The sequence below is a fragment of the Tursiops truncatus genome, chromosome 18 (assembly GCF_011762595.2).
Source record: "Tursiops truncatus isolate mTurTru1 chromosome 18, mTurTru1.mat.Y, whole genome shotgun sequence".
In the NCBI taxonomy this organism is placed as follows: domain Eukaryota; kingdom Metazoa; phylum Chordata; class Mammalia; order Artiodactyla; family Delphinidae; genus Tursiops; species Tursiops truncatus.
The window spans coordinates 8,497,376-8,516,449 of NC_047051.1; the positions used below are offsets into that span (position 1 = coordinate 8,497,376).

Here is a 19,074-nt window from a genome sequence, read left to right on the forward strand (position 1 = left end):
TTCCATCCCCTCACTTTCAGTCTGTATGTATCCCTAAGTCTGAAGTGGGTCTCTTGTAGACAGCATATACATGGGTCTAGTTTTTGTATCCATTCAGCCAGTCTTTGTCTTTTGGTTGGGGCATTTAATCCATTTACATTTAAGGTAATTATCAATATGTATGTTCCTATTACTGTTGTCTTAATTTTGGTGGTTTGTTATTGTAGGTCTTTTCCTTCTCTTGTGTTTCCTTCCTAGAGAAGTTCCTTTAGCATTTGTTGTAAAGCTGGTTTGGTGGTGCTGAATTCTCTTAGCTTTTGGTTGTTTGTAAAGGTTTTAATTTCTCTGTCGGATCTGAATGAGATCCTTGCTGGGTAGAGTAATCTTGGTTGTAGGTTTTTCCCTTTCATCACTTTAAATATGTCCTGCCACTCCCTTCTGGCTTGCAGAGCTTCTGCTGAAACATTGGCTATTAACCTTATGGGGATTCCCTTTTATGTTATTTGTTGTTTTTCCCTTGCTGCTTTTAATATTTTTTCTTTGAATCTAATTTTTGATAGTTTGATTAATATGTGCCTTGGCGTGTTTCTCCTTGGTTTTTTCCTGTATAGGACTCTCTGCGCCTCCTGGACTTGATAGACTATTTCCTTTCCCATATTAGGGAAGTTTTCAACTATAATCTCTTCAAATATTTTCTCAGTCCCTTTCTTTTTCTCTTCTTCTTCTGGCACCCCTATAATTCGAATGTTGGTGCGTTTAATGTTGTCCCAGAAGTCTCTGAGACTGTCCTCAACTCTTTTCATTCTTTTGTCTTTATTCTGCTCTGCAGTAGTTATTTCCACTGTTTTATCTTCCAGGTCCCTTATCCGTTCTTCTGCCTCAGTTATTCTGCTATTGACTCCTTCTAGAGAATTTTTAATTTCATTTATTGTGTTGTTCATCATTGTTTGTTTGCTCTTTAGTTCTTCTAGGTCCTTGTTACACATTTCTTGTATTTTCTCCATTCTATTTCCAAGATTTTGGATCATCTTTACTATCATTACTCTGAATTCTTTTTCAAGTAGACTGCCTATTTCCTATTCACTTGTTTGGTCTGGTAGGTTTTTCCCTTGCTCCTTCATCTGCTGTGTGTTTCTCTGTCTTCTCATTTTGCTTAACTTACTGTGTTTGGGGTCTCCATTTTGCAGGCTGCAGGTTTGTAGTTCCTGTTGTTTTTGGTGTCTGTCCCCAGTGGCTAAGGTTGGTTCAGTGGGTTGTGTAGGCTTCCTGGTGGAGGGGACTGGTGTCTGCGTTCTGGTGGATGAGGCTGAAACTTGTCTTTGTGGTGGTCAGGATGGCGTCCGCTGGTATGTTTCGGGGTGTCTGTGAACTTACTATGGTTTTAGGCAGCCTCTCTGCTAATGGGTGGGGTTGTGTTCCTGTCTTGCTAATTATTTGGCATGGGGTGTCTGGCACTGTAGCTTGCTGGTCGTTGAGTGGAGCTGGGTCTTAGCGTTGAGATGGAGATCTCTGGGAGAGCTTTCACCATTTGATGTTACGTGGTGCCAGGAGGTCTCTGGTGGACCAATGTCCTGAACTCAGCCTGATATCCAGCCAGAGCACCAAGACCCTGTCAGCCACACGGCCCCAAACTCCGGAACTCCACTCTCCAGAGGCCCTCCTCTGGACGTGCTTCCTCTCCCCTTCTGCGCAGGTTGAAAACACTATTTTTGGATGTGTAACTTTTTGCGTGGTTTCTAATCCTAAGTCAAATTTGGGTCAATATTAACTTCCAAAAAAAGAGAAAGGTACAGGTAAGGCTAAATAGTTACAAAATACCCTCCTGAAGAGTCAGTTAAGGCTTCCTAATGTAAATGAAGAAATAATCGTTAGGAAAATTTATTTCTGTAGACCTTTGTCACTTCCCAGATGATTTTTGCAGAGATTTGGATGTTTTGCAGGCCAAAATATCATGCTTAGAAATCATCGATTACACCTAGTAAGTGTGTAATTGTAGGTTGTCCATCCTTCAGACTAATAATTATACCTTATTTTGTTTCTAAATCTTAGGACTTGGAATAGTGTATCACTTTCAACTTTTTATTATCTGTCAAGTCCCAAGATAGGTAATGAAATTTCAAACAAATTCCCTAGGTTTTATTATGTGGTTTCCTTTGAAAACACAGGATCACTTATAGCATCAGATTTGAATGTCTTGGTCAAATGTGTGAAGATGAATAGTAAAAATCCTGGTGGTGATGATCAAACACTATACTTTAAGGTTTGAATAGTAAGGAAGAGTTTCTCACATATTTGAAAACTGGCGTCTCTTCATCCCATAAAGGGAGAAATAGATGAGAACAATTTTAATAATAATGACATTTCTTTTGTAATATTTAAAAGCCTCTAGTAATTTTTCTTGCCTGTGTTTCTTTCTAGGAAAAGCCATTGACAAAATCTCTACAACGTGGAGAAGACCCCCAGTTTGATCAAGTATGTAATATATGTTATATACTGCTTTTTATTTGTTTGAAGATGTACAGAGGCAAGGGCTGAATGCTTACTATGGTGTATTGATGAACTTCGTCAAAGAGGATACAGGAGTGTGATCTTAGGAACTGTGTCCTGCAGCTTTGACAGTGACAGCTTGTAGTAGATGTTTAGTAAATGTCTGTTGGTTTGAATTGGAAAGAACTGAAGTGTTGAAATTTAAGATGAGGAGGTCACCAGTCTTTGGTTACCAGAAAAGATAAAGGAATTTCCATTCAAAACCTTATTGAGATTCTTCTGAATAAATGGTATCATATGACGATCAGATCTCTGCCCTAGAGCTTTCTTATATTTTAACCGGCGTTTTGTTGAACGCCAGCTATATGCTTGACACAGCAGTAGGCTCTGGTGATACAAAATCTAGGACCAATTTTAGCAATCCTGTGAGAGAGAGAGACCACCTAAGCAATAATTATAAAACAGTATAGCAACTTAGATTCTAATAAAGTGATACATGAAGAAAATGGTTTAAGACAGAATAAATACAAAGAAGGTCCTTTGAAAATAGATCAGGACTCGTAGAAGGACTTCCAACTCTAAACAGCAGGTAATAAACATAGGAAACTAGAATCTTATCAATCCTGGTTGAGTCACTTCAGGAGGGCTTTAGGTGTGTTTAGAATGATGGATAACAGGACATCAGAGGAGGTCGGAAATGTGTTTGTGGTGTTTCCTAAATGTCTGCATTTAATGACAGAGGACAGCGTGTTCTTCTTTATAAACCTCATTTGGTGCCAGTAGCGAGGCAGAATCCCACGGGATGCACCATGGCCTGATCTAACACGTGGGATTTTTGTATTGTCTTATGGAGAACACACAGAGAGTACGCTCTCTGCAGTGCTTTGAAATTGCCTTTAATGTGGAATCAAGAGGAAATGCTTTGGCTGTTAAAGTTCAGACTTGTTCCATCCAGAAATGTGAAGGCCTGACTATAGAGACAGAATCCTCCATTCTCTATTTTATAAACTGTTGGCTGAGGGAGACCTCACAAGTTTGCTGTCACGGCAGGTCTTGGAAGGCTGGTGCGGCCCTGGCTTTGCGCTCTGTTGCTGGCAGAGCTGGCTCTTCTCTGGAACGCTGGTGGAATGGAGTCTGGGCTTCGTCTCTCTGTGCCATGGAGCTGACTTCTCTCCTCATATTATCCTTAGTTGCTGTTACCTGGTCCCGCTTGGAGGTCAGGGACCTGGGGTGAATGTTTGGGGTCGTTATTTTCGAAATGTGGCAAGTGTGGCTCTTTCCGTTCTCCTTAAGAACCTAAATATTATCTGTCTTCCACAAGTTTTCACTCTATTTTATTTTCTTTGTCTCTTTCCTCCTAGATTATCACTGTCCTTTCCTCAAAAAAAAATTGTGTTTTCTTTTTCTCCTGCTTCGTGTGCTTCTTTCTTTTTCCTCTGGGAGAATGGTACTTTGGCATTTTAACATTACGTATAATAGTTATCCCAAATAATTTGGCTTCGACACAATGTCTCATTTATTATTCAGCACTCTATTTCTGCATTTCAGCATTGTGGGAAAGAGATCGACTTTGGGGTTTAAATCCCAACTTTGCCACTTAATTAGCTATAATACTTTTAACCTTGCTGCTCAAAATGTTGAAATGCAGAATCACTGCCCTGCCTTGATATACTGAGTCAGATTCTGCAGCTTAACGAGATCTCCAGGTGACCCCCACCCACATTGATGCTTGAGAACCACTGCTTGTAACACATCTCTGTGTATTAAAGACACTTTAGGGGTGAACCAGTAGTGAGTTGGTCACTGAGGACTTTCAAATAAGGCACATGAAATTATCCTCTGATTGTAAAATCATAAATTTATGCGTGAACCATGACAGAAGACAACCTACGAAGTTGGTCTCATTTTAAAGAGATAGCAAGATCCCCAGGCCAGAAGGAAATGTGACTGAAGTTGGTCCCTCTGTGGATTCAGTGAAAAAGAAAGTCAGCCAAGTCACCTTTGAAAGTGCCCATCCACTGTTTCAACAGCAAATTATAAGAATTGTGGTTCTATTGGCAAGGCCGTGAATGCATCAAGCTCTCTTAGGGTTTTGATAGCAAAGGTCCAGATTCTGTAATTCCCCTTATTCTGATTCCAAGCAGGAGGATGTTATTCTGGGGTCACACAGGTCCATCTACGGGAGAAGAACACGCTGGTGACACCTCCTTGGAGCTATAGACTCCATTGCTCTACTCCCGGGAGCAGTGGTACCCACAGAAGTGACATTTATTTAGTACTTACCATAGGGGAGGCACTATGCTAAGTGCATCCTTTGGACAACGGACAACTGGTCCCTGTTTAGAGAATATTTTTATCAATTTCTCCCTTTTAAATGTCCCTGGCATGAGTGATAGGCTGAAGAGAGCTGGGCTTCACTTCCAGTGCCTGATCCTGGGTGGCCCTGTTTAATCCTCCACTTGCCAAGCCCAGGATTCATTTTTCTCCTGTTAGAAATAGAAGCAAAAACAAAATAACAAGAATCATGTAATACTTTATAATTAACCAAGCCTCTTCTTAATTCTTTTATATTATCATTTTTATTATTTTGGTCACACTGCGCGGCATGCGGGATCTTAGTTCCCTGAGCAGGGATCGAACCTGTGCCCCCCTGCAGTGGAAGCGCAGAGTCTTAACCACTGGAACACCGGGGAAGTGCCTTACCAAACCCCTTCTCACGTATCGTGTCACCTGACATTACTCAACCCTTCCAACAAGCCCAAGAAGAAGGTCTCATCATCATCTCTATGTTACAGCTAATGGAAATGAGTCCTGGAGGGGTTGCCCTTATATTATATGACTAAAGCCTGAAGGGACCGAGACTGGAATCCATATGTTCTAACTATAAAGCCTGTGCTTTTTACTCTGTAACATGCTTATATTTTAACTAAGTTGGTGAGAATTTAGAGGGGAGTTTTCAACAGGTAAAGGACCTAAGATCCCATATCAGTTAAGATTAGGTTTGGCGGCAAATGGCACATAAAATAACAGTGGCTTTAACAAGATAAAAGTTTATTTCTCTCTCACATTGAAGAAGTACAAAGAAAATCAGTCCCGTATCTTTATATTTTTGTTTTCCTGTGTATGGCTTACATTCCCAAGGTCATCTCATGGTCCACTGTGGCTTCTGGAGCTCAGCTGTTACATCTGTGCTCCAGGCAGCAGGGAGGTGAAATGGAAAAAGAATCACAGAAAAAAAAAACCAGAACATCCTTACAATGCACACGCTACTTCTGCTTATGTCCAGTTGACTAGACCTTAATCACACAGCCACATATACCTATAAGAAAGATGAGGAAATTTTATTTTGGGCAACCATGTGTCCATCTAAAAATGAGGTATTTTATAACTAAGGAAGAAGAGAAGAGTGGATATTGGGCATTACCTGGCTCTAATAGATATTATGTAGCCTATTTTTTTGTCAAAATTCCCAGTAAAGAGTATTATGTACAATTCTCTGCCTCTTTTTTTTCACTGTGGAAATCTCTGAGAATTTGTCAGCTTTCCAGTTTGAATTTTAAAACGTATATTTAGAGGTTAAAGCTTTGTGTTTCCTTAAGTTTTCTGTTGCTTTTCTGTTTCATTAACTGTTGGTTTAATATCTCTTATTTAACCTAATTACAATCTAAACATGTATAGAATAGACTTGGTTAAAAAAAAAAAACCCTCTTGTTTCATAAATGACAAGATGTCTAAACAGGACTAATTTTTTGAAGCTCACTGTTAGTGGGAGAAGAACTGTACCAGTGACTACTTTGTATATTGGAGAGCTAGGAATTTGTACCCTAATTCCCAGAATTTCACTTTTACAAATGTTATGAATGTGAACTTGACCCATTCTTACACGGTACCTACCTTGTGGCAGCCGTGTGCCAAACATTAGGCCAGGTTGTGGAAATAAACATGAAGGAAACATAGTGCCAGCCCTGGAGAGGCCCCCAGTCTAGTGTGAGAGACAAAGAAGAAAGATGTAAATCAGATAAATTATAACCTCAGTCTAGTAAGGAAGCTCACAGTGGAAGAAGCAGGCGTGCTGTGAACCCGAGAGCAAACTTTGCCCTGTACTAGGGAGCCAGGGAGGGCTCTCAGTTCCTGCTGGTGAGACAGTCATACGGTAATGAGAATTAATAAAGGTGATGAGATTTCCAACAGCATTTTGAAAATGTACACTGCCCCTAATTTATTTTAAATGCCTAAATTAACCCTCAGCACTTAGAAAGCAAAATAAATGAAAAATTGTCCGGGTAATAAAGTTATTTTAGCAAACGTTTATTAGGTGAGTGAGAGCGTGTGTGTATGTATGTGTGTGTACATATACAGCAAAGCCCTGTGTGGGACAAAGAGATGTAAGAATGTGGTCCCTGCATTCCAGGTAGGAAGGGTCAGACTGTGGAAGACCTTGATGCCAGCGGGTGGGGCCGTATCCTCTACCTGCCAGTATCAAAGAGATCAAGGTGCAGCCTTGATGTTAAACCCCGACTGGAGAGATCCTTAAAGTTTGGAGGCATTTTGGGAGTTGGGGCATCGATAAAGATTTGAGGCTAACATGGAGAAGGTGGAACTAGAAAGAAAGAATGACTATAAGCAACCTTATGTAAGAAGAATCAATATTGGTTGAGAGAAGGAGAAACAAAAGGTAACTGCAGTTTTCAGCCATGAGTTGCAGCCATTTCCATTCAGTTTAACAAACGTTGAGCACCTGAATCATGCCAAGGTCTGTGCAAGGTGCTGGGGTTACAAAGCAGTAAGCAAGAGTTTCTGCTCTCCAGAAATTCTCAGTCCCAGGAGGAAGACAGATACCTAAACAAATAGTACTGTGATGTAAGTATAATAAGAAGGTACAGTTCAAGTGCTGTGGGAACTCAGGTAAGGGAGTAGTTAAGGATGCTAGAAAGGTGGGGCGGGGGGGAGTGTCATAGGAAGCAGTGACATACTAAAGATATCTGCTATCCAGATGGACGAGACGGGTTGGGTCGTGCCAGACAGGTAGAGCCGAGTGGACAAAGGAATTGAAGGAGAGAAGAACAGAGTTCTGGGGAGTGGCCGGGAGGAAGCTGGGAAGGCCGACTGGAGCCCATTGCTCCCATGACCGTGGGAGCCATACTGAGGCGTCTGGACTGTTTTCTGTGGATAAGGAGTTTTTCAGAGGACCGCTGTGCTTGGGGAGAGGGGATAAATTAGTTTTACACGTACTGAATTTTCAGTGCGGGTAAAATACCTCAGGAGAAATAACCAGGGCTCATTCATTTATATGATCACCCAACAAACACTGAAAGATTAGGGTAGAGAAAGTGGGTGAGGCATATCATAGGGAAACAAGTTCATTTAGGACCAGAAAGTGGGATCCACAAAAGAAAGCCCAGAAAAGGAGTGCCCAAAAAAGTGAGAGAAGCCTAAGAAGATGCATCTCCCCAGGGCAGGGGTGGCCCAAGACGGCAGCCTGTGCAGGGACCCTCACGGAAGAATGAGAGGTTAGAAGTTAGGAGCGCATGGGAAGCCAGCTTTGAGAAAGCCTTCTGTGCAGTGGCTATTACTCATTGCCATGTAGAATACACTTTCAGATTGCTGGATTCATGTTAAATAGTTTAAGAGACTTCCTTTCACAGCCAAGTTAGAGTGGCTGGTCATGATTGGCAACACTTAAATGAAACAGCATTATACCAGGACACAGTCATGGTACCAGTGATGAGCTCCCTATCTGTGATCTGTGCAGAGCACCCTGTGAGTGAAGGGCATGGAGCTCCCTGTTTTAACTTCAAGTGACTTTCCTCTGTTATCAAAGTTTACAGATATTCTTTTAAAACATAAAGGCCAAGGCATTGTATTTTGGATTTTCCAATGAAACAACCGCTAACCTGTGATGTGTGTGGACCTGAGTAGATGGTGACCAAATGCAGCTCACATATCAAGTTAACCCATTTTAAAAAGTGAAAAACACCTCTCCAAAATAACCCTCACCTGAGGGAGTACGTAAGCCTTACCTGGTACAGTATGTACTAATGACAGTCACTAGATACATTTACACACAGATGAAAAGTCGTGCTTGAGTAAAGTAACAACTGAATCTTTATTATTTCACATACCTTCCAGCTACATATGCTTCTTGCCTGTTTTCTCTGCCCCTTGGCTTTTAGACCTTTGCTTATATCTAATGGTGGCATGAACATGCAGTAAATTAAATGATACAAACAATTGTACACTGCACGATGTGCTTCTATTTGAAGTATTGCTCCAACTTTGTTTCTTAAAACAGTCTCATAGAGTAAGTGGAAGTTACTTCTTCTTTGCATAGGAAAGTATGATTACTCCCCAAAGGGGCTTGTGTCAGAGCAAGCAGGATTAGCATCCAGCCCCTTCTTTTCACAGGTGCATTGCTTTACTGTGCTTTGGTGGTGCTTAAATAACCACATGGGAGATGGCAGCATCGCAGAATGGAGGAAAGCATTTCCGGCAGAATCTGATAAATGTTGTCATGTGCTCAGGAGACTTCAAGGGAAATGATTGCAGGAAGGCCATTGGCTGGTCGTGGGTTTGTCCTTTCTGATCTTTTACAGAAGAGTGTCGGTACTGTAGCAAGAGTAGAAATCAGGTCTCAGGAATGAAGAAGTGAGGCAGAAAGAGGAAGCATCTCCAGTCCGTGGCTGATTGAGCAGTTGGCCAGAAGAGGGACCCGTCAGTGGGTCAGAGAGGGGAGAGTGGAGTCAAAGAGGGCTGGATGTGTTTACAGAAATAGGAGAAATCCGAGAGCTGCGTGAAATCCGAGAGCGTAATGCTGTGCCTTTCAGCCAAGGGTTGTATCCATTCTTTTTTTTTTTATAAACTGGCTTATAACAGTATATGTTTCCCGTGTTCAATATTATAATTCGACTTCTGTATTCACTACAGCGTGCTCACCACCGAAGTTTAGTTTCCATCTGTCACCATACAGCTAACTCCCTGTACCCTTTTCACCCTCCCCGTTGCCTCTTCAGTATCTATGTGTTCATTTTTGTTTGGTTTGGTTTGCTCATTTATTTGTGTGTGTGCGTGTGTTCGTTCTTCACTTACATTTGGGCTCGACACCTTTTTCAGGATGCTGGAGGTTCCTGAGAGCCAGACTTGTAGATGAGTCAGGACTTACAGTTACTGGTTTTTCTTCAACAGATTGATTGTGGTTGCAGAATAGTTACCTTCTCGGTGTCCTTTCCCATTTGCTTTAGAGCCAGGTGTGCCGGCAGCGAACTCGGGGAGTCCAGTGTTGCTGTCTTTCTCTTAAGGAGCTGATGTAGGACAGGTGTTGCTCAGAGGCCTCTACAGTAAGCATCTGGAAGGCACTGTGTTTACATCTGCTGGGGCCAGAAAAGTTGGCTTAGTTTGGGAATACAAACTAAGCAGAAAGGTTCTAATGGAGGCCTTGGTAGTTTGTGCTTGGGTAAGAGATAGGTGGGTCTTAATTTTTTCCCACTGCGGTTGTCCAGGGTGTCCACGGGGCATTGGTTCCAGGGCCTCTGACCTACATGGATGCCAAAATCCACAGATGCTCAAGTCCCTTGTATAAAACGGTGTAGCATTTGCATATAACCCACACACATCCTCCCATATACTTTAAATCACCTCTAGATTACTTATAATACCTATTGCAATGTAAATGATATGTAAATAGTTTTAGATACAATATAATGGTGTGTAAGTCATTGCCAGAGAGCGGCAAACTCAAGTTTTGCTTTTTGGAGCTTGTGCATTTTAATTTTCTGAATGTTTTTGATTTGTGATTGGTTGAATCTGCGGATACAGAGGGCTGACTCTGTACCTAAAAGCAACATTTATCAGCTCTGATAACATCTGTCATCAACGTCTGTCATTCGTTCTGTCATTAACCTAGCCTGTGATCTTATCAAAGTCAAAATATTTTGTGTCTGTGCTTCAGTTTCAATATTTGGAAATGGAAGAGGGGAAAAAAGAAACAGACACTTTTGAAGGTCTGTTATATGTCCCACACTTGAGAGTTTCTCCTTTAGTCTCCATAAAAGCCCAGTGAGGGAAGTATTCTTAAGTCCTGTTTTATAGCTGAAAACAGAGCTTCAAAGAAACAGCAACGTGGCCAAGCCCATACAGCCAATAAAGGGCAGAGTTGTAACTTGAACCCCAAACCTGCCTGATCTTCCCAGTACGCTGATGAAATTATGAAAATGTGGCTTTTGGAGATCAGGCTTCAGATACGCTGTTCTGAGAACATTAAGTTGCAGCTATTTGCAATTCAGTGTGACCTATTCTTTACTCTAAATTAAAGATAATTTGGTCATACATTCTAAGTAACTTCTTTTGGGATTTTCTTCTAGATGGTATATGTTTATGTCCTTTTGTGGCACCTTAGTTTCTTAATGTGTTAAAAACGCTATCTATAAACAGGAAACACATGGTAAAATGAATCTATTATAAGTCTATAATAGAACTAAAATAACTTTTTATCCTCTTGGGTAGTAATATTTTCCTGAAGAAGGAGGCAGGTGAAATTCTAGTGCTTTAACATTGATTCTAATGCTTCAATTCAATGAAAATCTATTTAAAATATATAAGTGAAAAATATAAGCAATTAAGAGAGTAAAAACAAATTAGGTAGCATTGGATTCACATTAGTGTTATTCAGTGTTTCTTATTCTCCAGTGGAACAGTGAGTTCCATAAAATGCACCAAGAAGGTAAAATCAAATAATGAAGATCTTTTCCTAATTTGCAAGAAAATCATATTTAACATATACATTTTTATAATTTTAAGTTTTTATAATAAATTATTCTTAAGCCTGCAGTGTCTATCATCACTCATCGAATACTGTAAGCTAGCAATAGTATGAAATGTGATCGAGTAAAAAAAAAAATTGCCTCTGAATTGCTATAATAGATCAGGCACACAGAGAGTACCCTGGCGCCCAGGTGCTTGGCCACCTGAACTAGTTTGAGAAATTAAGCCATCAGTGAAGTTACTGTAAAATTATTCATTAAATACACCACTCATGACAAGTCAGCCTTATTACTGTAAAATATGGAATGACTCCACTGAGTAATTATTCAAATATTTATGTGTGAAGTTTCCTTCTTTGCATTCAGCCAGTATAATAAAATGCTTATGAAAAATTAATGTCTTAGATACAGCATAATGGACAGTTTCTTTTAGCCTATTTATATATAAAACGCCAAAATAAATGTTAAGAAAACATTTGCAAAGTACATTTAGTATTCCCCTCTATCACCCCTCCAAAAGAAAACACCAGTATGAAATAGTTCTGTGATTCTGTGAACTTCATCTCCTCAAGCTGCACAGTACCTAGCTCATCTGTGATGGAAGAATATGATCATTTAAATGCAACAAGAACATCTTTGTAAATGGGCCTCCCCTTGCCCAGCAGCACAGAGCTAGAATTCATCTCACCATTGGCTCTGCTTCCCATAAATGAAGGAACTGAGTAACCAAGAAGCCAGCTAGACCTTCCTCCCTTCCTGAGCTTTGAGGGCCAGGTCTTTGCAAATTCCACCCTTCCTTCCTGAAAGTCTGAACTCAAAAGGGCAGTTAACAGAGAGATGGAAAAAACATGCACATCCACCCCCTGCTGACCTTTCATCTCTTCTAAGATGGTCTCAGTGTATTTGCCATGGAAAGCATGCCCAATAGATATAATACCAAGAATGGCTTCGGGATGACTTTTTAATGGGTAGAAAAAAATTATTACAGCTGAGATTTGAAGAACACTCTTGACGTTCTCTATGGAGAATGTGGGTTACACCTAAGTGAAGTAGCTGAATGCTGTTAGAGAATACTCTACCCAGAGAGGTTTATAGGAGTCAAACACAGGTTTATATCACCTTTATGGGTCTGAAGTAAATAAAGGAACTTGTAAATGTCACACAGAAATTTTTTTTAATTTTTATTTTATATTGGAGTATAGTTGATTAACAATGTTGTATTAGTTTCAGGTGTACAGCAAAGTAATTCAGTTATACATATGCATGTATCTATCTGAATGTTTTTCAAATTCTTTTCCCATTTAGGTTATTATAGAATATTGGGAACTCTACTCAATATTCTGTAATGTTTTTTAAATAAACATTTTATTTTAGAATAGTTTTGGATTTACAGAAAAGTTGCAAAGATAGTACAGACAGTTGTCATATACCCTGTACCCAGTTTTTCTTATTAACATCTTACGTTACCAGGGTACATTTGTCATAACTAAGAAACCCATATCAGTACATTATTATGAACTAAATTCTATACTTCCTTTGTGTTTCATTTGTTTTTCCCTGATATGTGTCTTCTGTTCCAGGATACCATCGAGGATGCCACAGTACATTTAGTCATCATGTCTCCTTAAGTCTCATCCAGACTTGCACAAGTATTTCTAAATTACTGAAATATAATTGTAGTGGCTTTGGGATTTTACTATCTATTCAGTAATTAAGACAGAATTAACCCTTGGTCAGGGACTCTGAATTCTGATCCCGTTTCCCATGTGGGAGGAACCCTCTTTGTTTCCCAATTCAAAATATTTTAGATGATGACAACTTGAAGAAATATCCTTTCTGGATAACTTTAGAGAGGTAGGAAATTACCTGGGGTAACTTTAGAGAGAACTAGGAAATTACCCCCTTGGCACACCATAGTCGTCTTTCCTCCAAAAATTTGCTGCTGTTATATCCAAAGGAAGAGCAGGAAAATTTGTTGTGCCTGTGGGTATTACAGCCTGGAGGGGAGGGCTCTTTTTAAAAAAAAAAAAAAAATTAGATATTTTAAAATTACAGAACCCTATAACGGTGACTAGGTTCACCAGGCAGGCTAAATGCAATAGCCTGTTTATTTTTTTTAACTTAACCCATAACTAAAGGTAATGCACAATTTTGTATTATGTACCTATAACCATAATTATAAGAGAGAGAGCATGAAATAAGCTATCAAGAAATAGAATCTGAGAAAGAAAGCAATCATTGCTTTACTCAATCTTAGGGCTTGTTTTAAAGGTGACAGTGGAAAGTCCTGTTGACATGAAGCACTTGCGCTTTCATTGCTCTAGTTTCCTGCTTTTGTAAAAGGAAGTTAAGCCTAGCCTGCTTAACTACAGAAATATTTCAAGTTAACTAACGTTTTCCGTTTCTTCTGCCACCTCCCCAGCTCAGGCTCTGAGCCCTGCGCTCCTGGAACCGTTGCAGTAATAACCTCATTAGATTCAAGCATGTGTTGTGTATTCTCTTAACTGCCTCTGTTTGCAAACCACTTCGGTCCAGCCTACACGTCACTGCTAGATTAAACCTCCCCAAACACCATTTTCATGGGCTGGGTATCCTACTCAGAAATCTTTAGGGGCTTCTCATTTTCTAGAGAAGAAAACTGAAATTGTTTAGACCGGCATTAAAAGTACCTTTAATGATTTAGTTCCAACTTAAAATTTTCAACATTATTTCCCTCCACTCTGGTGAACCAAAGTCCCTACATCAGTCAGATATTTCTTCTTTCAGTTCCTTCAAAACCTTCATTAATCACATAATCATTATCAACAAACAGTTATTTTGCAACTTCATGACGGTAGGATTTCCTGCTTAGGCTCCTTGCTTAGTTTCTTTCTTGACTCTCATTTCAGATTTCTACCCTTTCTTTTAAAAAGGCCCAGGTAAAATCCTACCTTCATTTTTTTTAAACTCCCACTTACCCTGTCCCTGGTGATCTCTCTCCTGAGATCTCTCCTGATTGCAATATGTGCCTTCAATATGTTGGTATATTTTCTTCTGGTCTTATTTTCTATACATGCATACTTATATGGGTCTCTATCAAATTGGGATCATACCAATTAAATGATTTTCACTTTTTTTTCACTTAACATATCATGAACATTTTCATAGCATTAAATATCTTTGAAATGAGATTTTTAACGGTTTCATAGATAATCTACATCAAATTCCACATTGGATTCAGGCATTTACCTAGAGCAGGACATTTGTTTCCATTTTTTTGCTATAATAAGTAATGCTGTCCTGAACATTCTTACTCATCTCTAATTATGTACTTGAAATAAATTCCTGTCTCATCAGTGCTGGGTGTTATGATTTGCCTGTACTGTTTGTTAATTAAGTAATTAAAACCTATCTCATTGTACTTTGACGCATTCTGGTTATAAGACCTTTATCAGAGAGGTGTTCTGCAAATATTTTCTCCCAGTCTCTGGCTGGTCCTTTCGTCACTTAACAGCATCCTTCTAAAAGCTTAAACTTTTAATTTTGATGATTTTTCAGTATGTCGAATTCTCATGGAATTTGCTTTTGGTTTGATCCCTAAGAAATCCTCACCTACCCCAAAGTCACAAGGATTTTCCCCTATGTTTTCTTCAGAAGTTTTATAGTTTTAGGTGTTATACTTAGGTCTATGACCCATTCTGAGTTCATTTTTGCATGTATTATAATATGAGATATGGACTGAAGTTCAGTTGAGGAGTGATACTTAATAAAAGATCAGGAATCTTTCCAAAATAAGGAAAGTAGAATAACTCATCTATCAAAGGTATGTTTGTTGTTTAAAGAGGGGAGATGTTTGCCTTTGATGTAATACAGAGTAAATTACTGCTACTGATTCATTAAGTCTAATTTGGGGCACAACTCAGATTAGTTTATGAATGATTATTGGCAGAAAACCATACATTGCGTTACCACTTAGGTTATTTGTTTGGGGGATAGAATTGCTTATTTCACCTAAGCCATTAAGGTAATCATATTAATGAATGTATTTATTTATATAACAAGCATTTTTGAGGACCTAAGTAGTACCAGTCACTGTACTTCTTAGATGCTGTGGGAAAATAATTTCTTTGCAGTCCATGAATAACCTGTATGCAATTAACATCTGATTTCTGGAATGAAAGGGAGTCAAAGTAATTATCTTTCTTAAACCACAAAGTTATTATATTAGGAACATCTGTCAACAGTAAGAAACGGGTTCTTGGGAATGTACTACTAAAGATTATTAAGGATAGGACTGTGATAAATAAGAAAATTTTGTAGTGACTATGGTTTGGAGTTATTTGTGAAATAAAAAGTTTCTCAGTAATTGGCAGTGCCACCAAAGCTTTTTAATTGCCTGCTTTTCTCTGTAGGTCATCAGTTCAATGAGCTCCCTTTCTGAGTACTGCCTGCCTTCCATTCTACGTACATTATTTGACTGGTATAAAAGGCAAAATGGCATTGAGGATGAATCACATGAATACAGACCAAGAACCAGCAATAAATCCAAAAGGTACACTTCTCTTATGTAAGGATTATGAGGATTATAGTTTTTTCTGTCTTTCTTTCTCTTTTTTTTTTTTTTTTTTTTGTGGTACAGGGGCCTCTCACTGTTGTGGCCTCTCCTGTTGCGGAGCACAGGCTCCGGATGCGCAGGCTCAGCGGCCATGGTTCATGGGCCTAGCCGCTCCGCGGCATGTGGGATCTTCCCGGACCGGGGCACGAACCCGTGTCCCCTGCATCGGCAGGCAGACTCTCAACCACTGCGCCACCAGGGAAGCCCTCTTTCTTTCTTTCTTTCCTTTCTTTCTCTTTTCTTTCCTTTCTTTCTTTCACTTTCTTTTTCTTTCCTTCTTTCTCTTTCTTTTCTTTCTTTCTTCCTCTTTCTTTCTTTCCTTCCTTTCTCTTTCTTTCTTTCCTTTCTCTTTCTTTCTTTCTTTTCTTTCTTGAAACAAATCAAAGTGGGAGTTGGGTGGCCTCTAGATCTTCCTGCCTCTTTACACATGAACACCACCTTGTCTAGCAGGTGGCACATTTGGAGTATTTGTCACTGCCAGCTGTCAGAGGGTGAAAATTCTTACACGGCCTTATTTTGACAGTGGTGGGGGCAGGGTGTCAAGGACCCTAGGTAACCCTCTTGCCTGCTTCTCTCCTGGGCCCTCTCTCCTGCAGTCTGCGCCTGAAGGCAGAAAGCCTGCAGCAGGCCCTGCACGACATTGCCTGGATATTTGGGTCTGCAATTGTAACCCTGAGTGCCCAGGGTACTGTAGTGCAAAGGACGCTGGGTTGGACCTTAGAGGTAGTCATGGAGCTGCCACTAATTAACCATGTGACTTTGGCCAGCTCCCCAGCAGCTTCCCAGCTCCCAGCCTTTTCGTGAGCAAAGGGGGAAGTCAGATCACCCCATCTCTAACTTCCCTTCTAACTGAGAATTTTGTTGATTGGATTTGAAAAGTGGAACTCGCTGCTACATGAGTTCTTCAGCCATAAAACTTAAGACTCTCGTTCTGTCCAATGAATGTATGTCCCCCAGAATTTTAGGTAAATATGTATAATTTCATATGTTTGAAATCAGCCTATTATAGCAAGGTAGCAAATATAAGAAAGTTTAATACATTTACCTTTCTTTAAAAAAATGAGATTTTTCAAAGCACTTAGATTTCTCCACATGGGTTATACATTTTTTAATGCTTTTAAAGACAATATAAGTGAAATTAATCACTCAGAAAATCAGATATTAAATACTACTTGTGAGTGATTTATCCCTCTCATTTTTTTTGACCCTCCTAGTACTTAAAAATATGTAAACTTCTCTTGAAATTGAAGACCTGTTATTTTACCAAATTACATTTCATCTGAACTTGTAATTTCATTTTGTAATATGCTTGAGTTTATTCAAGATTCATTTACTTATCATTTTGTTTGGGGGAGAGATTAATAACTTTTGCATATTGAATAATTATTTTAGTTGAAGAAGAACTTTTTTAAATGGAGATATAATTCACATACCATAAACTGCGTCCTTTTAAAGTGTGTAACTCAGTGTTTTTAGTATATTCACAAGGTTGTGCAGCCATGATCACTGCCTAATTCAAGAATATTTTTATCGCCCCAAAAAGAAACCCCATACCAATTAGCAATCTCTCATAAATATTTTTAATGCATCAAATTTAAAGGTAAAATTTCAATCCTGTGTCTGAAAATGGTTCAGCCTGTATGATTAATAAATTAATGCGTCATTTTAGTATTTCCTCCAATTTCATGTTAACTTATGAATAGATACTAAAACTTTCTAGGGGTGGAGAGTGGGGCAGTTTTAGTGAGTTGAATTAAGTGAGTTTTAGTTTTGTCCTGTTTGGTCAGAATTTAGTTACTAAAACTAGATTGTTCATGAATTGATTTCTTCATGGATTGAAAAGAATAGCTTTTTAGGTTGTATTACTGATTATTTCCAGGAGATCAGAGTAATTGCCGAGATCAGAGAATCGGGACAGAGAAATTCAACTCAATTACATTTTAGTTAGCACTTGAAAGTTTAAAATAAGAGAGAGAGATTGTGTGTTTGGGACAAAGCCAAAAGAATGAGGGTCTCTAGAACATGATGTAGCTAATAATGGGGGTCTCTCTTAATAGAAACAAGAAAAGAGGAACTTAAGGAAGAAGCATAAGCAACTGAAAACAGTCAAATGTGATGGATGTGTATTTGGGTTATGATTTCTTTTTTTTTTTAACATCTTTATTGGAGTATAATTGCTTTACAGTGGTGTGTTAGTTTCTGCTGTATAACAAAGTGAATCAGCTATACATATACATATGTTCCCACATCTCTTCCCTCTTGCATCTCCCTCCCTCCCACCCTCCCTATCCCACCCCTCTAGGTGGTCACAAAGCACCGAGCTGATCTCCTTGTGCTATGCGGCTGCTTCCCACTAGCTATCTATTTTACGTTTGGTAGTGTATATATGTCCATGCCTCTCTCTCGCTTTGTCACAGCTTATCCTTCCCCCTCCCCATATCCTCAAGTCCATTCTCTAGTAGGTCTGTGTCTTTATTCCTGTCTTACCCCTAGGTTCTTCATGACATTTTTTTTTCTTAGATTCCATATATATGTGTTAGCATATGATATTTGTCTTTCTGACTTATTTCACTCTGTATGACAGACTCATCCACCTTACTACAAATAACTCAATTTGTTTTTTTTTTTTTTTTTTTTTTTTGCGATACACAGGCCTCTCACTGCTGTGGCCTCTCCCGTTGCAGAGCGCAGGCTCAGCAGCCATGGCTCACGGGCCCAGCCACTCCATGGCATGTGGGTTCTTCCCGGACCGGGGCACAAACCTGTGTCCCCTGCATTGGCAGGCGGACTCTCAACCACTGTGCCACCAGGGAAGCCCCTCAATTTCATTTCTTTTTGTGGCTGAGTAATATTCCATTGTATATATGTGCCACATCTTCTTTATCCATTCATCCGATGATGGACACTTAGGTCGCTTCCATGTCCTGGCTATTGTAAATGGAGCTGCAATGCACATTTTGGTACATGACGCTTTTTGAATTATGGTTTTCTCAGGGTATATGCCCAGTAGTGGGATTGCTGGGTTGTATGGTAGTTCTGTTTGTTGGGTTATGATTTCTAAGATTAGTATAGTATCAACATGTTGACTGCCAGATAAATTTGTCAGATGCCTCTGGCTCCTCCTGGCAGTTAGACCTCAAACCAGCAATAAAGTTGGATTCATTATTGGAAAGATGTATGTCTTCCTTTTATTTGAAAGCATAAATTGGCTTATTAAATAAAACAGAATCAGGAGTTTAAAATTTTGTTTCTACCAAG

The 19,074-nt window shown here is 39.4% G+C and overlaps 1 protein-coding gene across 4 annotated transcripts in view; it reads left to right on the forward strand.

Annotated features, from left to right (window-relative positions):
- The window catches only part of FRY (FRY microtubule binding protein), a 424,933-nt gene that overhangs the window by 243,165 nt on the left and 162,694 nt on the right, over positions 1 to 19,074 (forward strand). For all 4 annotated transcript variants that reach the window (XM_073795022.1, XM_033843712.2, XM_019936771.3 and 1 more), the window contains 2 exons: positions 2,398 to 2,451; positions 15,614 to 15,753. In XM_073795022.1, the coding sequence (XP_073651123.1) occupies positions 2,398 to 2,451; positions 15,614 to 15,753 (194 nt within the window). The remainder of the gene's footprint in view (positions 1 to 2,397; positions 2,452 to 15,613; positions 15,754 to 19,074) is intronic.